The following is a 25569-nucleotide window of genomic DNA, read 5'->3' as shown; positions in this document are numbered from 1 at the left end:
ACTGTTCTGTGCACATAATCTGCTATGGTCAGATGATAAAATAAACATACACATTATAATCCAGACGATGTTAATGACATTTGGAGTCAAATATTACAGTTTTACTGGCTTTCCAATCGGCTCACTGCAGATCTTCATGGCTTCTCACTGGCATTCAACTTTATAAAGACGTTCCTTATCTATCATGTTACCATTATTTATAAAAAAAAATACTTTCTATGAACATGTCCTCCTAACATAGGTCTGACCCACTATATACATCAAAGGTCTAAGCCTCTGTTGCAGCCAGCAATTGAAATACAATGGGAGACGTTTGTGAAAACCGGTGTAAATATATTTGTGCAAACAATATGCTATACATAACCAGAAGAATCATAAGCTTTTTCTAAACGTTATTCCAGAATTGTATAGGTAGCTTTAAGTTGCAGTTACACATTTACAAGTTTTTGTAAATGTCCACACTATCTTTGTCCATGAATTTGGGTGTCCCATATATGCCTCGTTTCTTGTTACCACAAAATTCAGTTACCGATGAAGCATACGTACGTTCTGTTCGCTAACTCGTGTATAATTCAGTAACTGATAAAGAATACGCACGTTCTGTTCGCTAACTTGTGTATAATTCAGTTACTGATGAAGCATACGTACGTTCTGTTAGCTAACTCGTGTATAATTCAGTTACTGATGAAGCATGCGTACGTCCTGTTAACTAACTCGTGTATAATTCAGTTACTGACGAAGCATATGTACGTTCTGTTAACTCGTGTATAATTCAGTTACTGATGAAGCATACGTACGTCCTGTTAGCTAACTCGTGTATAATTCAGTTACTGATGAAGCATACGTACGTCCTGTTGGCTAACTCGTGTATAATTCAGTTACTGACGAAGCATACGTACGTTCTGTTAACTCGTGTATAATTCAGTTACTGATGAAGCATACGTACGTTCTGTTCGCTAACTCGTGTATAATTCAGTTACTGATGAAGCATACGTACGTTCTGTTCGCTAACTCGTGTCAGATGAGATCCAAAGATAACAGAATGGTACTGTATAGATTAACCCTTGGATACCAATCATTTGCACAATGTAGAGGCATGTAGTGAAGACACTTGAGTCTGTACAGGCCAGTCAAGGTGATAGTTGTAACAGAGCTCATTATTAGAAGGGAGATATAGTTTTACTGAAGAGGCTACAGGAATACCTCATTATTTCTGACATTGTCTATCCAAGGATGCTTAAGGGAAGAAAGATCAGCATCTGATCCTTAATTCTGCATTATATCCATCTACCTCAATTCAACACTTATTAATGCTCCGTGATCTTCTCTGCACAATGAATAGAGATTAACAGCAACAGTTCTGTACTAAGAAGATGACTGAGTACAGTGCACCATAAAAATGAGAAATGGGCACAAATTATTTACGTAAGGTTGCCATCTATTCTCATGGTGTATGAAGCTTTCTACCTGAGCACAGAACACTTGCTATGCTGCAAGTGAAGCATGGTTATCAGTATATTAATAGTGGCTTGGATACAGAAATGTAAATCTAACCATCTGAGACCACTCCCCTTCATATCATGTGTACTTTATTTAGTTATTAATTATTTAATTATTATGTATGAATTAGAGGCGGAACAATGATCCACATAGACAGAAATAGCAACCTTATGACTGAAGATGGTAAGAAAGTGAAATTTGTACCTGAAAAACATATAAAAATAAAGTTTAAAAGCTATTCCCAAAAGTGATTCTTAGTCAAAGTGTTTTTGTTTTTTTTAACTGTGAATGTTACATTGTCCTTTCATAAAGGTTGCACTATCACTTTGAGCTATAATTTCCAATTACGCCTAGTACTCGTGATGAATAGCTCAGAACTGGAGACAATTACCCACCTCACATCTTCTCCTACTTGCAGGTATTTGGGCGATGGCCGGTTTCACCTGGAGTCAGTAATGATTGCCAACCCAGACACAAAAGCATTCAGGTATAATTATTGATATATTTTATTTCTGTATAGTTGAGTAGGTAGATACTTTTCCAGGATGGGCGATGGTCTACTAGTAAAGTGTATAAAGCATTTATCTTGATTTGCGGTTCTTCTAATTAGTTTTATTTTTGAATGTTATATTGCTTTTAATAATGGTGTCTGATGCTCCAGAACTTGACTAGGATAGGCTTAAAGGGATAATAATGGTTAGGAAAATGAGCACTGTTCGATTTAATGATTTCAGTTTCCAAGCAGGATGCTGTGTCCCAGAACTCAGAGATCAAGAGGTACTGAGTAACTGGGTCATATCCATATATGAGTAAAATGACCTTAGTAATCGTGATGCTAGATATAAAAATATTACAGTTGTGCCTAGCCTAAAACATTGACAGGCTGTATGGTGATACTAACCCATTGTGTGTTTCACCTTGATGATCATGTTTGGCTTCAAATAGGTCTCATACTTGTTTATTTTCTTAGCTCACATTTCTAGAATAAATGTATGAGATGCCTTTTAAATATTCCTCTTCTTTTTTTTTTTATCTGCATTGCAAAATCTTCACGCTGAGCTGAATTGTTTCATGATCATTCCCTGGGTTTAAAGCATTATATACACCAGTCTTGTTATATATATAGAGAGAGAGCGAGAGAGCATTTCTGAATATGGTACAGTGAACCTGATGAGTTGTTTATTATAAATTGATGCACAGCCAGCATAGAGGTATATACTGTGTGTAGAGCACACAGTCTCTCTGACTTGCATTTATATATATGATTCTTGCATATATTTTGCCATTTGGATTTGTAGTACTGGGTTGATGTGCCAAATAATATCAATTAGAGCAACGTGGATGTAAGTGCAGAGCTGGGGATAAGGATATGGAGTGCAAGCTCTTCAGTTTGTGAATTGAAAGCATTACTAATCTGGTGCTATAGGGCTGCATAGAGAATGGTTTGTTTAGGAACTGAGGCTGAAGATCAGAACATTGTTTTGAAGCTGAAAAGAGGGATATTCAGACATTTAGAGTCCAGGATTTGCTAATAGATGTACTGAAATAGTAAAGAAACAATACTAATAATGGGGTTGTCATTAGCCATGATTTGTGGCTAGATTTGCATGAGCCAAGACTAAGGATGAGGTTTTTAGGAACCAACGCTGGGATTTTTGAAAGCGAGGTTTAGGGGAGAGTTTCCAGGCTTAACGTTCATTGTCTGTTTTCGTATTTTTTTGTCTTTTTTTGTTTTTTAGTAAGTAAGACCAAAGTTGAGGGCAGGGGTTTTCCCAAATGAGAAAATTTGGGGTATGTGGATTGTGAAGATGTTGAGAACATACTGGCCCTGATTCATTAAGGAAAGTAAGGCAAAAAAACAAGTAAGATTTCTCCTGGACAAAACCATGCTACAATGCAAGGGGTGCAAATTAGTTTTATTTTGCACATAAGATAAATACTGGCTGTTTTTTCATATAGCACACAAATACTTGATAGCTTTATTTTTACACTGAACTTTAAAGTTGATCTAGAATATGCCCTAACCCAAATATAAATCTGCCATCACATTTTAAATTTGCCTTCCTCTCTAATGCAACATGGTTTGGCAATGTGCAAAGTTACTCCTTTTATTTTTGCTTTCCTTAATGAAAGAAGCCCAATGTATTCAGTAAACAGTCCTAATTATGGGATGCTCATATGCTGGGGTCCCATTGTTCATAGGAACTGATTGAGGAGTATGTGTTATAATGTCACAGCTGATGATGCAGTGCTTAGGAATAGGAGATCTCTGTAGCAGAGGATTAGGACATTGCATTTTCAGACCAATAAATGAAGATGGAGTGCTAAGGCTGTAGATGTGGTGATTACAGCTGGGGCTGAAGATGAGGTGTTTAGATGCTGAAGATGTTTTGTATTGAGTTGCACATTATCATTTTGCTTTATATTTCTATTTTCAGATATGATCCATACAGTAAAGTTTTCTCCCGAGAGTATTATAACCACAATGTGATGCTAAAAAACCGAGGAGAGGCCATTTCATCTGCTGCTGGCGCTAAAATGTGGGGCCTTATTCTTGGCACTTTGGGACGTCAAGGGTCACCCAAAATACTGGAGGTAAGACCACTCCAAGCTATCTGCTGCTGCAAAAATAAAAGCAGTATATCATCCTTCCTCATTATCCCTTTTATTATGCAAACACCTGTATGCTAAGTGTTCGCATTTAAAAAAAATAAATACATTTCTCATTAATTAAAAATTGCTGGAGGATTTAACGCTGAAGTATGTGATGATGACTGAAGTTAGAGAACAAGTGATTTCTTAGACTATTATTTGTAATCACTTTACTACTAAAGAGGCCTGTAACATACGGTTCTCAAGACGTCTGTGTCAGCCTAACGGTTAAATACTCTTGCAGGACAGATCAGCATTTGTGTATCCTCTGCTCCTTATTCTCACGTTATTCTCTCAACGTGAGCATAATCCTCTTCCATGAATTCACCGCCCCTCCTCCAGAGAGATACATTTTTAGTCCTTGTTAATCTCAGCAAGGATTTTTTTTTCTTCTCATTTACATTTTCCTTTGCAAATAAAGAGCAGTGGGGTCACTTTCACCCTCTCCTTTCCTAGTCGCCGAAGCAAATCATTAAACTGGACACACGCGCCCATCTTAATTAATCCTCGCATGGCACGTATGCCTATGTTCAATTGCTGAAGACAATTGAGTGCACTGTGGGATTGTAGGCAGCAGGGTGTAGAAGGTGTCATACTGTGTGTGCATGCAGACTATGAGTGGATCATTTGTGTGTGCCTGAAGGTGGGGAATTGTGGGAGTAGCGAGAGTTGTGTGACTGTAGAGAAGAACTCTGAGACGCTCCGTATGGTGGTGAGGGGTGTTAGCAGTCAGGGGTGTTGCTGTAGTCTTTATGGAGGGGGTGAAAATTGGATGAATAATTCTATGTGTAGAGGTTGAGGGAGATTGAAGTGGGGGGGGGGGTATCGAGGAGGGAGGGTCTTGACTTGTCGGTATATAGGGAACAGTGATTAGGTGTATTTTGCCAGGGTCTTTTGTTTTAGCTCCCAGCAGAACCAAGTCTCCTTCTTGCTAATGAGTATTCCTCTGTCTATCCTGTGTAACGAGGACAGGACTCATTAATCTATTGGCTGCAATTACAGAACCGCAATTATTATTTGCACTTCTCATTAAATGAACTTGGAATGGTTATTGTTGGTTATTTATCCATCCACTCCCATCCCGTGTGGAAAACAGAGGGGCTTAATTAACTTCCAGCCTTGGGATCAAGACAGGAGCTCAGGCAGCTGTTCACGCAAGGGGGTTATTTGACAGGGAGTCATTGTGTAAGATATAATCTGTCATCCTCACCCCGTCCCACATCCCAGGTAGACATCAGAAACACATTTTCTAATAAAATGCTTTCTTGCCTCTCTTGTCAAACACACTGATGTGTTTTAAATAATGATGATAAAAAAAACCATATTAACAGTTTACCTGCCAGTGAGATGCACAGCATGGCTTAGAGCTGACATCAATCTCTTAAAATCAGCACTGCTCAGGCAACACTAACACACAGGGAGACCTGGGTGAAATGTTGTCTGCCACAGGCGCGAATGAGAAATTAAATAAAAATGTGTTAACATTATAGTTCTCTTTCTGTATAATATCAAATTATTCTCCACGAAAGTTCTGCTAAACAAATGTGAGCAGCTTAATAGTGTGTCTGGAATCAGAGACCTGTTACACCTACTCTGACCTTCCCCAAATATAAATAAAGTTTTACATTGACACTGACATGAAAATACATAATTAGTGTAATTTACTAAAAGCATCAATGCACAAAGACCATGCGGTTGAGTTCTATGTCTGCATTCGCATGTGTGCCCAAACCAACGTCTGCTCAACTAAAGACGCCCACTGTTGCGCAGTATTTGATAGATAGTCAGTGTGATGGGCTTGATTGAGGTGGTCAGTAGGCATAACTAGGATTACACTTACACTGTACCTGGCACTACACAAATATGCAAATCCTTTATTGCCAATGTGCATTTGATATTTTAAACGAACAAAATGGCAATTACAGAATAAACCATAAATGGCAAAAAAAGTATCCATTAATGCTATTTAGGATCACAAGGAGCCTACAACTCTTCACTGCACAAAACATAAGTAGAAGGCATTCCAATGGTTGTAGCTATATTTTTAACAACAAATATTGTTCAATGGGACTAGAAAGTGAAGATTTAATGCTCACTCTGGAAATTGTGAATGGAGACATGCATATTGCTCTTACATAGCATTATTGTCCACTTTCATTGTCCGCTGTGCATACAGAACAGCTTTTTAATAGTGCAGAATTTCTGAACCATAAACACGGCATTGGCGAAGGTCTTGTATCTCTCAGGACTTCCCCAAATACACTGCTATCTACCACTCCTACCAAAATGCTCTGGACACTGCCAAACAAACATACTTCCAATCTCTCCTCTCTGTTCAGGCTTCTAACTCCAATTGCTTTTTAATACATTTAAATCTCTTGCAAACCATCCCACACTAATCCCTCCAACCACCATCACTGCCCATGATCTTGTTTCCTACTATAATTATTATTATTATTATTATTATCGTTTATTTGTTAGGCGCCACAAGGTTTCCGCAGCGCCGAACATGGTACAAACAGTAAACTATACAGGGTAAAACAGTACAGGACAATAAACACAAAGTACCAGTACAGTACAAAGTACCAGTACTATAAGGACAAGGCTGACCAGATCCAATATGAAATATCCTCATCCCTGCTCAATTCTTTACCTGAACATATATCCCCTCACATATCAGTCAACCACTGTCTCCTGTGCTCATTCCAGCCTGTAATCTCCCTCTATCTTTCCATCATTTACTCCTATTTTGAAAAAATAATAAATACAGAACAAAGCATGCTCTCAGATTACTGTCCCATCTTTCAACCCAATGTTCTCTCCAAGCTACTTGAGAGGTCTGCCTACACTTGCTTGAAATGCTTCTTTTTCTCACGCAACCAATTGGACCCTCTTCGGTGAGGCTATCTTTTCCATCACTTATACTGCACCGATTAAGGTGGCAATGATTTTGTCACTGGAAAACAGGCCACTACATGCTTCTTATTTTCCTGTACCTACTTATCTGGAACTGTTGACCACTCAATTTTCATACAATGTTGCATTCCATAGGTTCCCTAAGCTCCTGGTTCTCACACAACTTATTAAATCTCTCCTTCACTGTTTGTTTCATTGGATACATTTCCTCTCCAATTCCTGTGTCAGTTGGAGTACCACAAGGCTCAGTCCTTGTCCCTCTTCTCTCTCTCATATAACACGTCTCTTTAAAAATGGATACATTCATTTAGGGTTCACTATTAGCTCTATGCAGATGTATCCTCTCTCTCCATCGGTGCTGGTATTTGTTACTCAGTGTCTTTCTGATATTTTATTTTGGATGTTTACTTTCCTCTTGAAATTCAAGTTGTTCAAAAACTAACCTAACCACCAGTCATCAGAAGTGACCTACGTAACATATCTTTTTCTGTTGATAACATGACATAAACCCTAACCCTTAAGCCTGCTGCCTGGGTGTCTACCTGGCTGACTCATAACTGGTTTGTTTCCTAATCTGGATCCAAGTCCAGTTACATGCATTTAAGAATCTGTGCCTCTTATCCTTACTCATTACTTGCTCCCATTCCTGTTTACAGAACTTTTTTCGGGATACCCACTCTGTGGAATTCTATCCCCCCATACAGCAAGACTCTCTACTAGCCTCAAACCTCAGCTCCTTAGGCAAGCTAATCAAATTCCCAAATCAACTTCTTAACCTCCATATACTATTCTGATTACCACCCTTCTAATCAGTTCACTCAAACTTACATTAATTCTCCTTTTATACTTAACCAACCTACTGATCCCCAAACCAACAGTGCCTGGATCATATAATTCCACTCTGCACCTTCTCTCATCGCAGTCTGGATGGAACATTGTGCATTATGTGACATTTAACCTTGTATGTCAAACTCCTATTTTCCTATAGATAGTAAGCCTCCCCATCTTTGTACATTTGATAATAACCAGTTTTGTTTTATTATTGTGTTTGTTCCCAACTGTAATGCGGAGGTAGAAGAGAAGAATACATTACATGCACTGTGTCCATAAATTTGTACTACTTTATTTATCAGTTTTTATTATACAACATGGGGTTAATTCTGTTCTTCTTTTCATTGTAAATATGTGTTTCAACAATCTCTGTATAATGTGTATCTAGATATATAGTGTCTGCATGTGTATATATAATATAAAGGATTTACTAGCTTATTATATATGTATGTAGAGAGATTTTATTCCATCTTGTTATTCTCTAGTTTCTGACTTAATTAATTAGCAAGGTTATTCACTGAAGAATGAGTTTTGGATGGCTGCCTTACCCCCAAATGCTCTTCTCTTTTTGTCTAACACACTATGGTTCTCTCTCTCCCCTCTTAGCACCTGGAGTCACGTCTACAGGCTCTCGGCTGTCGTTACGTGCGGCTTCTGCTGTCGGAAATCTTCCCTAATAAACTCAAGCTGTTCCCAGAGGTGGAAGCGTGAGTATAGAGAGCAGAGCTGTAAACACACACACTCAGCGCGCTCAGCTCTCAGCTTGGGGTGAAATTGTGAGGGGTCTCGCTGGCTTCTTGGCACTGTCACTTCACTACTAACACTGGAAATTGCTTCTTGTTTAAAGTTTCATCCCTGCTTAAGTCCGTTTTGAGCACTGCTGTAGTCCAGTTTGCCAGTGTGACATAAAAAGCTGTTTCTGCATTTAAAATACATTTTTATATGGATTATCATATAACAATGGGCCACAAAGTACTGACACATTTTTCATTATTAATAGCTGTTCTGGTTGTTATTATTATAGATTTGTAAGGTGCCACAGTGCTCTGCAGCGCCGTACAGTAGGAAAAACAGGAAATACATAAAACGTGCATAAAACGCAGATGTAATGAATATAGACATGAAGACAAAGGGTAGAATGGGTCTTGCTCATTAGAGGGCACAGCTGAAACGAGGAGCATGTGTGATACAGAGTGGAGATTAGGACCGTTGTGAGGGTGTATTAGTGTGAATAGTATCAGCGGGAGTAGATTATGCTCTAATTAAAGACATGGGTTTTTAGATGTAGACATTTGAAGGTTATGGGAAAGCCTGATTGGGCGTGGTAGTAGGGAATTCCATAAGTGGATAGCAGCAAAAGAGATGTCTTGTAGGCAGGAGTGAGGTGGGTACCAGAGGACGAGGAGTAATTCAGAGGTAGATCAAAGGGGGTGATAGGGAGAGAATTTTAAATGAGATTTGATACTTCTGAAGGACTGGTGTTGGTTAGATCAGTATTCTCAATGTTTACATCCAGTTCTAAGCAACAAATACTTGCTCTGTCTGTGTCTCCCCCCCCCCCCCTGCGCTGTCTGTGCCCCTCCCCCTTGCTTTGTCTCGTCCCCCCCCTAGCTCTGTCTGTGTCTCGTCTGCCCCCTCCTAGCTCTGTCTGTGTCTCGTCTCCCCCCCCCTAGCTCTGTCTGTGTCTCGTCTGCCCCCCCCTAGCTCTGTCTGTGTCTCGTCTCCCCCCCCCCTCCTAGCTCGGTCTGTGTCTCGTCTCCCCTAGCTCTGTCTGTGTCTCCCCCCCTCCTAGCTTTGTGTGTCTCCCCCCCCCCCTCTCCTAGCTCGGTCTGTGTTCCCCCTTGCTCTGTCTGTGTCCCCCCCTCTTGCTCTGTCTGTGTCCCCCTCTTGCTCTGTCTGTGTCCCCCTCTTGCTCTGTCTGTGTCCCCCCCCCCTTGCTCTGTCTGTGTCCCCCCCCCCTTGCTCTGTCTGTGCCCCCCCCCTTGCTCTGTCTGTCCCCCCCCCTTGCTCTGTCTGTGTCCCCCCCCCTTGCTCTGTCTGTGTCCCCCCCCCTTGCTCTGTCTGTGTCCCCCCCCCTTGCTCTGTCTGTGTCCCCCCCCTTGCTCTGTCTGTGTCCCCCCCCTTGCTCTGTCTGTGTCCCCCCCTTGCTCTGTCTGTGTCCCCCCCTTGCTCTGTCTGTGTCCCCCCCTTGCTCTGTCTGTGTCCCCCCCCCTTGCTCTGTCTGTGTCCCCCCCTTGCTCTGTCTGTGTCCCCCCCCTTGCTCTGTCTGTGTCCCCCCCTTGCTCTGTCTGTGTCCCCCCCTTGCTCTGTCTGTGTCCCCCCTTGCTCTGTCTGTGTCCCCCCCTTGCTCTGTCTGTGTCCCCCCCCTTGCTCTGTCTGTGTCCCCCCCTTGCTCTGTCTGTGTCCCCCCCTTGCTCTGTCTGTGTCCCCCCCCTTGCTCTGTCTGTGTCCCCCCCCTTGCTCTGTCTGTGTCCCCCCCCTTGCTCTGTCTGTGTCCCCCCCCCTGCTCTGTCTGTGTCCCCCCCCTTGCTCTGTCTGTGTCCCCCCCTTGCTCTGTCTGTGTCCCCCCCTTGCTCTGTCTGTGTCCCCCCCCCTTGCTCTGTCTGTGTCCCCCCCCCTTGCTCTGTCTGTGTCCCCCCCCCCTTGCTCTGTCTGTGTCCCCCCCCTTGCTCTGTCTGTGTCCCCCCCCTTGCTCTGTCTGTGTCCCCCCCCTTGCTCTGTCTGTGTCCCCCCCCACTTGCTCTGTCTGTGTCCCCCCCACTTGCTCTGTCTGTGTCCCCCCCACTTGCTCTGTCTGTGTCCCCCCCCTTCTCTGTCTGTGTCCCCCCCCTTGCTCTGTCTGTGTCCCCCCCCCTTGCTCTGTCTGTGTCTCTTCTCCCCCCTCCTAGCTCTGTCTGTGTCTCTTCTCCCCCCTCCTAGCTCTGTCTGTGTCTCGTCACCCCCCCCTCCTAGCTCTGTCTGTGTCTCTTCTCCCCCCTCCTAGCTCTGTCTGTGTCTCGTCACCCCCCCCTCCTAGCTCTGTCTGTGTCTCGTCACCCCCCCTCCTAGCTCTGTCTGTGTCTCGTCACCCCCCCTCCTAGCTCTGTCTGTGTCTCGTCACCCCCCCCTCCTAGCTCTGTCTGTGTCTCGTCACCCCCCCTCCTAGCTCTGTCTGTGTCTCGTCACCCCCCCTCCTAGCTCTGTCTGTGTCTCGTCACCCCCCCTCCTAGCTCTGTCTGTGTCTCGTCACCCCCCCTCCTAGCTCTGTCTGTGTCTCGTCACCCCCCCTCCTAGCTCTGTCTGTGTCTCGTCACCCCCCCTCCTAGCTCTGTCTGTGTCTCGTCACCCCCCCTCCTAGCTCTGTCTGTGTCTCGTCACCCCCCCTCCTAGCTCTGTCTGTGTCTCGTCACCCCCCCTCCTAGCTCTGTCTGTGTCTCGTCACCCCCCCTCCTAGCTCTGTCTGTGTCTCGTCACCCCCCCTCCTAGCTCTGTGTCTCGTCACCCCCCCCTCCTAGCTCTGTCTGTCTCGTCTCCCCCCCTCCTAGCTCTGTCTGTCTCTCCCCCCCAGCTCTGTCTGTGTCTTCCCCCCCCCCCTCCTAGCTCTGTCTGTGTCTTCCCCCCCCTCCTAGCTCTGTCTGTGTCGTCCCCCCTCCTAGCTCTGTCTGTGTCGTCCCCCCTCCTAGCTCTGTCTGTGTCGTCCCCCCTCCTAGCTCTGTCTGTGTCGTCCCCCCTCCTAGCTCTGTCTGTCTCGTCTCCCCCCCTCCTAGCTCTGTCTGTCTCTCCCCCCCAGCTCTGTCTGTGTCTTCCCCCCCCCCCCTCCTAGCTCTGTCTGTGTCTTCCCCCCCCTCCTAGCTCTGTCTGTGTCGTCCCCCCTCCTAGCTCTGTCTGTGTCGTCCCCCCTCCTAGCTCTGTCTGTGTCGTCCCCCCTCCTAGCTCTGTCTGTGTCGTCCCCCCTCCTAGCTCTGTGTGTCTCGTCCCCCCTCCTAGCTCTGTCTGTGTGTCCCCTCTTGCTCTGTCTGTGTGTCCCCTCTTGCTCTGTCTGTGTGTCCCCTCTTGCTCTGTCTGTGTGTCCCCTCTTGCTCTGTCTGTGTGTCCCCTCTTGCTCTGTCTGTGTGTCCCCTCTTGCTCTGTCTGTGTGTCCCCTCTTGCTCTGTCTGTGTGTCCCCTCTTGCTCCTCTCGCTCTCCCCCTCTCGTTCTGGCTCTCGCTTTCCCCCCTCTCGCTCTGGCTCTCTCCCCCCTCTCGCTCTGGCTCTCGCTCTCTTCCCCTCTCGCTCTGGCTCTCGCTCTCTCTCTCTTCCCCTCTCGCTCTGGCTCTCGCTCTCTCTCTCTTCCCCTCTCGCTCTGGCTCTCGCTCTCTCTCTCTTCCCCTCTCGCTCTGGCTCTCGCTCTCTCTCTCTTCCCCTCTCGCTCTGGCTCTGACCCTCCTTTCGCTCTGGCACTGGCCCTCTCCCCCTGGCTCTCTCCCCCCTCTGGCTCTGGCTCTCTTCCCCTCTCGCTTTGGCTCTCTCTCGCTCTCAACCTCTCGCTCTCCCCTTCTCGCTCTCCCCCTCTCGCTCTCCCCCTCTCGCTCTCCCCCTCTCGCTCTCCGCCTCTCGCTCTCCGCCTCTCGCTCTCCGCCTCTCGCTCTCCGCCTCCTGCTCTGGCTCTCGCGCTCGCTGTTTCTATCTGTATCCCAAGTTATGTTTGGAAATGTTAGGTTTTTGCACATATTTTGTTACCTGTGTTGTACTGTTTATTAAATGATATAATATTCTATTGGTGCCTTGTAAATGAAATGTCCAGCATTCACTGTTTTTTTCTTAAGTTTTAATTTATAGACTTAACTTCATTATCTTTTAAAAGCTTTTAGGTGAAAATATCTTAGGCATCTAAACGTATCTATAAAATGTTCCTAAAATGCCAAGTAAAAAATAAAAGATATATATATACAAAGAAAATCATGGCAAAAAATCCCTTTAACTGTTTATTTTTAACTAGAATACTAAAGTTAAGAGCATTAATGAGATGCCTATTATTTCTGACCTGATGAAAAGAAGGTTATCTCCCGAAAGCTTGTTAGAAGAAAATGCAGCCAGTCCATTAAAACAGTATCATAAACCACAAATGTGGTGGAACAGCATCCTTCACCAGACTGAACTGGATGCTACATTAAATTATAAACAGAATATTTTATGACCGGTTTCAGAGACTACATGTTTTTTTTTTTTTTTTTAACTAGTTAAAAAAGTAGTTAGATCTCTCAATGTTTAACGCTTTCAGTGACCAGAGCATATGGATTCATGGCTGTGTTGCTCTTTTGTAATTCTCTGAAGGTTACAAGAAAACTACTTCTCACTTTGTGTTCTGTAGATTACATCAGGACTGAATGGTTTCACACCTGTCACTGACACTTGTATTGTCTTGTCACAAGAATACTTGGCTGAATAATTTCTTAAGACAGTTGCAAACTTCTCCTTGGCCCTTAAAGCATTTAACCAGCTCTCATTAGCTAACTGCAAATTGTCTTTTTGTTCCTTGCAGGTGGGTGCAGGTTGCTTGCCCAAGACTTTCTATAGATTGGGGGACAGCCTTCCCTAAGCCTCTTCTTACTCCTTATGAGGTGAGCCTATCTTGTATTGCAGCCTGTTGTGTTGTTACAGCCATTGGGACATGTTTTACAGAGTATGCATTATGTAAAATAAATAAAGCAATGCTATAATTTATATAAAAAGTGGACCATTTTATAAAGCACAGTGGCCTAGTGGTTAGCACTTCTGCCTCACAGCACTGGGGTCATGAGTTCGATTCCCGACCATGGCCTTATCTGTGTGGAGTTTGTATGTTCTCTCTGTTTGTCTCCCTCTCTGTCTGTCTGTGTGTGAGTGTGTGTCTATATTAGGGAATTTAGACTGTAAGCACCAATGGGGCAGGGACTGATGTCAATGAATTCTCTGTACAGCGCTGCGGAATTAGTGGCGCTATATAAATGATGATGATGATAAAGTAATTAAAATAAATATATTGGTTAAAAAAAAAAACGGTTTTAGCTGTTATTTTTGGGAGTTAATATTTTCAAGCCTTTACATGTCTCTGTTCGTTTTACATGTTGTGTAAATGTGTTTGACGCCTACTACATTTAATTAAAAGAAATATGAATGAATGGACCTATACACACACATTCCAACAAGCATTTGTTCACTGTGCTTTAATTTCAACTTTGCCTGAAGTATTCACGAGCATTCATACTCAGTATAATATAGTAGGGTTCTATGGGAGTGATCCTTATACATATAGTACACTATGCTTCATGCATGCTTAAAGAACACACTTCATATACTCTGGTAAAAGTGAAGTTTAAATGCCTGTGTGTACAAGCCCTTATTCCCAGATCAAGGGGGTGCTAAGCATGGGCTCCCAGACAACCGGTCTGCTAGTTGGGGAGAGGTGGATTTGTTACAATACCCCCACACTAGAACCACATTTATGTGACTGCCTCCCATGGGGCCCTCGTTGATGCAGATATTCTTACTGGGAACTGCTGCTTTAAAGCTACAGGAGAGCCTCAAGATGTGAAACAGTAACTGAGATTCATAAGAGACTGCTTCTATTGCATTGTCTGCTATGCCTTTCTGACAGTACTCCTGCAGCTCTTCAGCAGAGGTCCCCATAACAAGTGAGGCCTGGGGAATGAAGAACCTCTACTAATTTCCTATATTGATACTACTACTAAGTCTGTTGATTGTGTTTTACTCTCATCCTGTGCTGTTTTCTAGGCCTCTGTGGCTCTTAAGGAAGCAGAATGGCAGAAGATCTATCCCATGGACTTCTACTCTAACCAGTCTCTGGGTCCTTGGACAGTGAACCATGAGTCCCATCGGCCAGCCCGCGTCTCCACTAGACAAACAAAAGTGAGTTCTGTCTACTCTAGTGTTTGAACTTTATCACATTTAGATATTTTGGCCTGTGTTTTCTTTCCCATGTTGCTCTGTTTCATCATCTCTTCCATCTACTGTCACAACTTTATACAACCATCTTTTACTCTAATTGCATTCTTTTATTGTATATAAATGCTCTTCATATCTGTCTTTATGTTCTCATTTTTTTTTCTTATGCTATGCTGACAAAATGGATATGTTGGCTTGAAATATTCCCCTAGATTCCTGTGCACCAATTGCACCACCTAGTGGTGAGAGATGTAGTTACTGCCTTTAGGCACACTAGCATTGCACTGTAAATGTACCTAATGGAAGTTTTGTCTGAAGGATCCACTTGTTCTTAAACATGGATAGTATCAGTACCAGATCTAATAATCCTTACAAGGCAATGTAGCTGTACACACTTATACAGCAACTGTATTGTATAGTAGAAAAGAATTACAATGAGCTTTTTATGAAAGATGCAGAGTGAACCGCAATCAGAGCAAGGCTAAAGAACCTGTATCCTCTTTCATACAGCAGAAAGAGTTTTCTTAATGGATGTGCGGAAACCTTGAGTCTGTAGGAGGCTGTAGATAGAAAGGGTAGAGGTCAGTGTAAGATGGAGGAGATATCCATGCGTATTCTGCTTGGAGCCAGTTAATGCTGTCTATTTATCATTTCCCCTAACACAGTTGTTGTGCTATTTAATCAACAATAATGGGACTACTACATAATTAGGGAGTGTTACAAATTGTATAAGGGAAGAAAGGATGACTACATGAGCAGGAGGACATCAATGGTCACCAGGTAATAGCTTACAGAAGTCTCTAATGTACATACATTTATATTAGTGTGTATTTAGTCACACATCCATGCTGCTCATTAAACAGAATGGTGCATGAAAAGGTGCTCATATTTCAGATATATAAAGATTCCAAACAGCAGATCTTCAGAGCACCTGGTTTAAAAGTAGTAACAATATTACACCACAGTAAAGTACATAGGATAAAATATATGTGTAATATGTGCAGACTACATCACCGTCACCTGATAGATCATCCAGGAGCATTAGGGGTGCAAAGCAATGTAAAGAGCACAATAGCAACTGATATATAGATTACAGAGACACTCTCCGTCTCACACACACACACACATCTAGTGTTTAGGTATGCAGGAAACAACATAGTGCAGAACCTTATTTATATAAGTACCCCCGTGCACAAGATAAATTATATTACAAAAACACTAATAAAATTACATTTTCTCATCGACTATAATATACAAATGTAAATAAGTATTGTATGCCTGCTTCTTGTTCCAAATATGCTTGCTTTTCTAGCTTTGTTTTTTTCCAATATGTAATTGATCGCCACCTAAATTACTGGATTAATGCCAGTGCTTCCAGTATGCAAATGAAAATATATATTTAGCAGAATTTTCAAAAGAAAGATGGGCCTCTAAATAATGTCATGGGCTCTCTTGATCCAGACCCTTGATATCCAATCTTAATGAGTCTATCTGACCTGTACATTCCTTCTTGAAGCACTTAACGCACACAAAGCCGTAGCTCGGGCCAAAAAAGGGATCTCAAAATTACACACATGCATATAAACCAACATAATGGTAAGATTACCATTGTTAATCCAAAGCTGAGAATCTGAATGTATGACATAAAAGAACTACAACATGGAAATAAGACACCGCTGGGTGGGTGGAAGGCTGTAATTAAAATCAATTGTAAACCCAGTGGGAGTATCAATTTTATGAGCTGACCTAATTTTCACAACGACATAGCCTATCAATTCACTAAGAACAACAACTTCATGGAATAGTCCTTCATCGCCACAAAACTGGCAGTGGTTCCTAGCAAATGGATAGGGTGCATACTGCAGCTCGTAAAGTGGATGCATCTACTGCATGTAGGAGTCCGGTCCACATTAAATGGACATCATCTTTAAAAGTTTGCAGTTGTTATTGACAAGATATGTTCTTGTTACTTTAAACAAAGACAGCAGGTAGGGACCGTAGTTTGAGTAATGACTAAGCAATAACTTTTAAGTTGCAGGTACTGATAATATTTAGAATATCACACTAATTAAAGACACAAATGATATTCTGGCATTAGACCCCTGTGTTCCAGAGATACACGCGGCTGCTGGTGCTGCACCAATGCTTCTCCCTGGTGTAACAGCTGATTATATTACATGAGTACCATGCCACAGCTTTGCCAATTACATGGCGGATGCAGGTTTCACATTCTCCTTTAATAAATCATCACCAGAATGTATGGCATAGTTCTGGATTGAAATAGAAACCCCAGGATGTTACTGCATAATGACACTGCCAAACAAAAGACCTGGAATCAATGCATATGGACATCAGAAATTCTTATTTTTGCCTTAATCAGCACAAATAAAAGCTACAGGTGGCACAAGATTGGTTGGGTTGAATTGCATAATCGGGTCCTAAACTAAGAGGATAATATGAGCCATAGGCGTACCTTAGTAGTATCTGTAGCATTGAAAATGGGAAGGGCAGGTCTTGGTTATGCCTTAATATCACCGATGTCTGCTTCATGTGTACTGCAAAGCCACGCGTTTTACATTTGTACAAGTATAATAACCTGCATCGCCCGCCCTCTTATTTATTATTTTACCATGGTAGTTATTGAAATGTTTTTGTTTTTACTCATATTATTAGAACCTAAAAGACACTGTTGCTTCCTAGTGTTGTGTATGATTTATTTCTAAATATATCAAATGTTATTAGTTTGTAGTAACATTGTCCATAGTTCATGATGTATGTGCTTTACCATTCTTACAGGGTTATTGCAAGAGGGTTTTCCACTTAATTTAAGTTTACTAAATACTCACCCCCTCCCCATTTAGAAACACTGTGTTGTATTTCCTCTACAACAGTCAATACTGAGCACCACAGAAAGTGACCTTCGGAGGTCCCAGCTAAATACAGCAATGCAGGGGGTCCCTGTAAACGGACCACCACCAAAGTACAATTATTGGGAAAGGAGGAGGTTTAGTGAATGCCTTAAATTTAATTATCCAGTCATTTCAACACTTCACAGACAAATGTTTTAGTGCAATGGTGCAGCCAAAGTATTCTGTTATCCACACTCCTGCTTGTAGCAGTAACTGTACACTTTCCATACAGTAATGTAAGTGGCTATGTGCAGTGTCAAATATTATAGAAAACATAATAACCTCACAGTCTGCTGAACGCATGGTTTTATTCTGCCTTATTATTTCCTAAGAGGCAGTCAGCTGCTCTTGTCTTGTTTCTGTTGCTTATTCATTATGGCACAGAGCGGAAATCACTGTACCCAGACTCAATGTGTGCAAAGGTCACAGGTTTTGCTGACATCAGAGTTGTCCTTATACCTTTACCTACTTTGGAAATACACATGAACACTGGTAAACTGGAGAATGTGTGATGGTGTCTTGCCTTATACACATATTATCCATAACAGTATTTTTTTCAGGGTGGGCTCTAGCAAGAGAAAAATTGTGTGTGTGTGTGTGTGTGTGTTCATCGTATGCTTTTGTTGTTCCAACAGCTACATTGTGCGTACAGTGTTCATCCTACTTCTCACAGACAACTCCTTCAACTCTTTCCGTTTTCTCCTTCCCCTTTTTACTCAATTTCAATATTCTATTTCCATCCATCTTTCCCCATACTTTCATTTACTCTCCGTCCCCAGCAGGGGCAGGTTGGCCATAGTCTTCACTGTGACATTTACTGGTAGCTCGGTGGATCGGGGAGCTGCTTGATGATCTTTTTATATAGATAGATTTTCCTGGTTTGGATGGCTCCAGAGCTCATCGGTGTGCTTCCTGGTGGCTTGCACCTCCCCAGGAGCCAGCCACCTTATTTATCCCAGGGCTGATCTATTCCTTCCTTTCTTGCTCCCAATACACCTGGGCACTTGCTGGAACTTGTAGTGCCACCGCAGCTGGAGAGCCCCTGACAAGCCTAGTGCACTGCCATCATGTCATGATGATCATATTTATCAGTTTGCATTATATGACTGTCACTTGTGTGCTCTCAGTGTTGTATGGCGATCACTAAGATGCTGTCAGTGTTGTAGATCGATCAATAGGATACTCTCTGCATTGTATGGCTGTCACTTGGATGCTGTCTATATTGTAGCACGCTCACTAGATGCTTCTTGTGTTGTATGGCAATGAATAAGATACTCTCTGTATTGTATGGCAGTCACTGGTATGCTCTCTGTAGTGTATAACCATCAATTGAATGCGCTCTGTTTTGTATGTCACTAGGATGCATTCTGTACCTGTCACTAGTACTGGGCAAATTATTATGCATTAAAGTATAATACATGCTTTGTCATACTTGCGGTACATTTTGCATAGACATTCATGGAAGTATTCTTATCTAATTAGAACAAAAAACATCTGTTAAATTGTTGATGCTAGTGTATGTGTTTTTTATGTTTGAAATCCACCCCTTACCCACAAGAAGAGATACGGAGGGCATTTGGAGGGTGGAACCTATTCTTGGGGGTAAGGGCACAGGAAAGCAGAAGCAGTGTGGTTTGTACGCTGCTAGGGAAAATGTATTTAGACCCCGCCTACTTTTGTGTTGGCCCCTCCTACAGTTGAAGCCACATTTAGAATTTTTTCCAGGGTTACTTTAAGTTCCCAATCTGCCCCTGGTCCACAATCCTCTTTACCTCTACTTCCCACTTTCTTTTTATTTCCCACATTTGCCCTTGTCCTCCTTTACCTTTTCTCCTCCTTTCATCTCTCTATCACTTATCCCATATTCCCCTTTATCATTTACTGGACATATGTCACATTTTCCTCTCAGTCCCATTTCCTATCTCTGTAACGTCTCCTCTTCCCTCTCCGTCCTATTCTTTTTTTTTTTTAGTATCATATTACACCAGATACAGCTGTAACTTTTTCTGTGTTTCTTTAGAATCCTCTTCCAAGAAAGACCCCAACTACCGAAGGGTGTGTAAAGACAATGGACTGCCAGTGTCAGACAGAGATGCACAGCCACTAAGTGACCAAGCTGCAGTTCCACTCTGAAACTCCCAAGCCTGCCTCTGTACTGATTACTGGAGACAAGGAAGTCATTTGCCACCTCCAGCAAGCAGGTGTGAAGAAAGAAAATGAACCTGTGTGTTACGTCAGCGCTGTAGACCCGCGAAGTATAACTCCATTAGCAGCTTTGTGACACTGGAGACCAGGGGATCGTCCCCTATTAACCTGTACGTCTGGCAAGACCCACAGAACATGGCTTCATTATTTTATCACATCTTACAGCCCTACAGTACGTGGACTGGGGTCAGGTTGCACCCAGCTGCACCCTCTGTTTCTGTCTTGGGGTTTTCTGAGCCATATAATGTTTGCTGCTAATTAAAAGCACTGCTTAATAAGGGCATGCTTGAGCTGTATGCTCCCCCCTCCTGCCGTTGCCTGGGAGATGAGGAATCAGAACCCACCAAACCCCCGCTATTGGCACAGACTGCAGTATCTCCTCCTGTGAGAACCAATCACCTCCTGCGTGGAGACCAACAGCACGCAGCTCTGTAATGTCTATGTGATGGGATCACAGGCTTTAATGTTCCTTGGACGGGGCCCAGCAATCTCTGTGCCTGCAGCTTCTATCCAGGGAAGAGCTGAACTGGAAGGGTGTTACATTGATTGAAGTAAGAGAGTGAATAAACAACAAACAGCAGATGCAGAATAAAGCCTGCAAAGGGCCCCAGTCATGTAAACTTCCAAGTACTTCTTTTTTTTCTTTTTCTTTTTTTTCAACAATAAATGTAAAATGTTGTTTTGCCTCTTGTGATTTGGGAACAAGGACTTAAGAACTCTGTGGTTTGGTGACAGTACTTTAGAGAGGGAGACTTAGGAGAGAGAGACTTCAGGAAAAGTTATGTGACTGGTTGCACTGTCACATAGCTGTACGCTGTCCCATAATTACATTTTGTGAGCTCCCCACTACAAATAATGTAATTATGCACATACTGCATTAGCATATTTATTCAAAATACACAATTTTACATTTGCAAGAAATGTCTAGTTCTGGTAAGCAAACTCTAGACACAATCTAGTTTATAGTAGCAGATAATTGTTCATATTCATAAAGAATTAAAATCAAATCACAGTGTCAGCACTTGAGGATTAATATCACTTAACAATATTGTACGCAGAATTGTAGGCTGAAAGCTCAATTATAACAGGCAATTCTATAGCTCTATGATTACATATGTCAGCTAATACCACAGTCAGTTCAACGAAAAAGAAAGGTTGATCACAGTGCTCATAGTAGTAATAAGTGTTCTAAATACAGAAGGTTGTCAAAGCCCCCGTAAAGTCGGTTTCAAGTAAAATATTAAAAGTCGTGCAATTATCCAAATCACTGCCCTCCTCCACCTTGCTTGTCTTATTCTAGTGATTAAGCAGTGTGGTTCAGCAACAAGAAGGTAAAAAAAATAAAAATAATGTTATAATCATTTTTGATCTTTTTGGTGTACAGAAGATTAGATTTCAGCCAACATGTATACAGTTCATGTTACTGGTTAGGCAGCCATGACTGCCGGAGCTATTTGGAGGGCTGTAATCTAAAAAATCTCCTCTGTTCCATATATTTGGTCTTTTCCAATGCCGCTATGCCATCAATGAATTACCATGGCACCCCAATGATCACACACACACATACATACATACATGCCCTCCCCCCTCTTGTCATGACCTGAGCTCTTGTACTGTAAACAGATTATCACACAAGATCTGAGAGGAGATGATATTATGGGAAATGGAAAGGAAATACTGACATCTTTACTGGATGCTAAGCTCTGCAAGCTGGCTTGGAATGCCAGCATTACATAAAGTCATGTAAGAAGAATGTTTTATACATATAAATGTTTACATTAGACATATACAAAGGGAAAATAAAAATAATTAAAGTTAGAGTAACTTTAATAACGCAGCATCTCACTGAAGATAATGGGGTACCAATTGGGACACTTTTGTTACCTAATTTCCTCCCAATAACCATATCCATTACCATGCAACCCCAGCCATTCTTATAAAAGACCGTGCATGGAAGCAGGCAGGCACTTAAGGCGGACGGTAGTGACTGGGGGTTATGGTTCCCATTGGTCTGATCAGAAGCATCATTGCAAATATTGTGGACTATGTTGTGCCAGACTCTATCCAGCCTTGTGTTGGTTTGTGCCTGCCCAAAGCAGGGGTGACATCGAGCTTCGAGACTGCCTTGATGGTAGACGGAGCTTGTCTGAGGCCAGAACACTTTCCATATTGTCATCTGCCAGCTTCAAAACAGCAATACAACTGGAAGCGTCGATTGCTTGCTGGCATCACTCTCGGTTAACTCGAAGGGCACTCCAAGCTAGTTTGAATGGGGGAAAGGTCATCAGTGAATCTAATATTCTACCAGTGTGCACAACTCTTAAGGACTTGCCATTGCACTGCAAAACGATATGTAGCTGTATTTATCACTAAGAGTGTGGTGTAAACATTAGAAAGTTTGTGGAAGACCCTGAATGAATAGCTATCCTGGTTGCTTTGTGGTAAACACACTATATCAAGCCAACCGAGAGAATATAATTCACATCATGTTACAATATCAGATTTCTTCTCCCAGGTTTTAAGAGGCTAGTCTGCAGCACAGTTTGGTATGGTTTATATTGCAAAAGACCAAGATTGGCAAGAGGTAGTCATAGTATCTTAAATACCATTAATAGTGGGTTAAGAACTGAACATGTGGTGAGAATAAAAATCTAAAAGGGGCTTGTTGTATATATTCCTGGAGTATAAATCGTCTGGATTCCTACCAGATGTTTCAGAGTAGTTCATAATGTTCTGATGCCCAGTACTTTCACAGTGTAAATTTCTCCCTGTTCTTTGATGCAGTATGAGGAGTTCTAAATCTTTCTGAACTGGTTCCTGTCAGAGACTTATGAATAAGCACTTCCTTTTATGGTAGCTATGCTGAAGATGCATATATTAAGAATTGCTAGTAGATTGTCTACATTTCTTTTTGATAAATGTCAATTACAATCATACAATTCAATACATTTTATTACAGAATGTTTAATTCTTTATATAAATTTGATTTATTAATAAAATGGACAAGCTTTATGTCAACCTTTTTATAGCTGTTTTAAATTTAGCTCAAGTAGACCAAGCATAACTGCAGTACTTGGTAGATACTCTGGCTAGCAGAGCATATATAATACTCTACATTTGCACTCCATATACTGGTCACATAAAGACAGCCATCACTGCAGTGCCCGTGTTGCTTTCAAATTCATAGTGAGAATAACCAATGAGGATCTGGAAGACTTGGTTTTTGGGTATGTAGGTAGTAGTGTAGAATCCCTAAAATGGGCCGAACAACTGGTGACAAATAAAAGCTGCGTTTGGACTTCAGTGGGTTTGTGCTTGAGCTCCCTAGAATGATTATTGAAAGAATACTTTATATTAAAAGGCTTTGATTGACCTAGGAAGATTGCCTCTGTACTTCACGTAAGTAACTTTACTACATGGGGGTAAATGTATCAAGCTGAGAGTTTTCCAGCGGGTTTGAAAAACCAATCAGATTCTAGTTATCTTTTATTTAGTACATTCTACAAAATGACAGCTAGAATCTGATTGGTTGCTATAGGCAACATCTCCACTTTTCAAACCCGCCGGAAAACTCTCGGCTTGATACATTTACCCCATGGTCTATCAGAGTTGTGTAAATGTTGCACATAAAATTGTACAAACCTAAAATATATAGGTGGTCCACAGCCTTTCAAGCCTATATAATATATATACCTACACATTTTATGTAAGGTCAAGAGGTGGAAGAGCTAGATCACACACGCAGATGGATGTTATCCAACAAGACAGTGCATTGGTGTAAAAGGCATAAAAAAAATAAAAGGATAACAAAGGCAAACTAGAATCAATAGACCCTGCTATGTCATGTAACTGAGGAGGTACCTCAGCCTCTTTTCCCTTCAGGAAATGAAAATTTGCACTTTGGGCTAGATTTAATAAGTTGCGGGTTTGAAAAAGTGGGGATGTTGCCTATAGCAACCAATCAGATTGTTTTACTCACACATTTACCAAGTGACTTAAATGCATTGAAATTCAAAACTAAAAATGTGTTATTCACGCAGGATGTTATCTTTAAATAAAATGAGAAGGTTTCCAAATTACAGTGGCGTGCCTGTAATGCGTTATCATTTATAATAACGTTTCTAACTTTCATGTGTTTGTATTTAATTTAAACATTATATTGCACTATTTATGTGTATACAGTATTTTATAACAAATGCAAATATATCCTTTTATACAATTTAGGATTTTACCGTTACAAATATTCTTTTAAGTAAATTGGGGATAGAAAGAGTTAAGATTTGATTACCACAAAAACTGCACCAGTACTTAAAACACGTTAATTGTGCCCATCTGTCCCTAGCTACTTTTTACTAAATTGAGTATGATCGCCTACACAATACTCTGCCCTGTCCAATCTGTCTCTGTTTCCAATCTGCAACTGGAGATTAATGTGCTTTTTATAACATGTTTAAAGGTGTTTCAGCGCCGAGAAGGCTCAACCTTACTCCCTGTAACACATTTCCTTTAATGTGCAACAGTGATTCTGATTGAACTGGGCAGCAACTCTGTAATTAACCAGGTAAAAACACGTTTAAAGGAAACGTTTGCAGTTTATGTGCAAATTCACAAGTTGCAGGTTTATGTAAGAGCCAGCTCATGGAATGATCCAATCTACTTTACAAGTCTAATATCTGTACTCCCAGATATTGACTACTCATTTTACAGTACATTGTTTGACTCAATACATTAGGAGCACCAAGCAAAATAGAATATAGATTATTATTATGCTTTATCAGTAGAGTGTACAGTACTGTATAGTCAATAATCATAAAGTCCAAAATTACCAACACTGATTTCACATCATTTGCAGCTCTTAATTAAGTCCAGGTCATGAGACAGAGAGATAGTGATTCATCCCTGATGTTGTCCTATTTACCTCTATGGTGGTTATGATTTATATGCACCACAGCTATCCTGTAATGTCACTATTGTCTCGAGGTTACCACCGGTGTTTATAGGTATAGATTTGTAAAGTTATTTTGTTTGCAAGGCTCCTAGTGTTAGATATTTAAGCATGTTGATGTGAGTGTCTCACAATTTGGATAAAACATGACAGCTCTTACTTACAGTTAATAATAGCGCTGCATTTTGTGCACAAATATCTCCAATAATAGTGCACCACCTTGCTTATCTAACAAGGGTATGTGAGACAATGGTGGCACCACTTTCTACATGTAGATTGCGGATAGGATGTAAACTGTTATGTTGTAAAGCTAGGTACACACTAGACGGTTTTCGTCCAATAATCGGCTCAATCAGCCGACATACGACCGCTGATTCAAAAGTCGGGTCAGTGTGTGCAGTGACACGATGTTCGAAAGTCTGCCCAAATGGACGTTTGTCGCCTCATTTGGTTGGTCGTACCGTTTAATATTTTCGTTCTAATCTCGTTTCCGCTGTGTAGTGTGTATAAACTTCCGACCGATCCACAACAGTGAGTACGAAATTACAGTCATTGCTCACGACAACATGGCTGTAAAAAGTTGTTAAAGGGACGTCCGCTCTTCCCTTTATCGTCCTAAACAAGGCTAGTGTGTATGCAGTCCATGGACCGAGCGATCGGACCATCGATGGCATGTAAAATCGATCGGCATAAAAAGTTGGTATAAAT

General features: G+C 41.8%; 1 protein-coding gene across 1 annotated transcript in view; it reads left to right on the top strand.

The window, feature by feature from the left end:
* The window catches only part of DPH1 (diphthamide biosynthesis 1), a 163986-nt gene extending 143392 nt beyond the window's left edge, over positions 1 to 20594 (top strand). Inside the window, exons 7-12 of the mRNA XM_075196689.1 lie at positions 1919 to 1987; positions 3939 to 4095; positions 8506 to 8606; positions 13400 to 13478; positions 14632 to 14766; positions 19732 to 20594. Coding sequence (XP_075052790.1) covers positions 1919 to 1987; positions 3939 to 4095; positions 8506 to 8606; positions 13400 to 13478; positions 14632 to 14766; positions 19732 to 19818 — 628 coding nt within the window. The 3' untranslated portion in view covers positions 19819 to 20594. The remainder of the gene's footprint in view (positions 1 to 1918; positions 1988 to 3938; positions 4096 to 8505; positions 8607 to 13399; positions 13479 to 14631; positions 14767 to 19731) is intronic.
* The last annotated feature ends 4975 nt before the right edge of the window (positions 20595 to 25569 follow it).

Source organism: Mixophyes fleayi, chromosome 2, assembly GCF_038048845.1.
Source record: "Mixophyes fleayi isolate aMixFle1 chromosome 2, aMixFle1.hap1, whole genome shotgun sequence".
In the NCBI taxonomy this organism is placed as follows: domain Eukaryota; kingdom Metazoa; phylum Chordata; class Amphibia; order Anura; family Limnodynastidae; genus Mixophyes; species Mixophyes fleayi.
The sequence above is the reverse complement of the archived record's forward strand: the minus strand, read 5'-3'. Positions and strand labels throughout refer to the sequence as shown.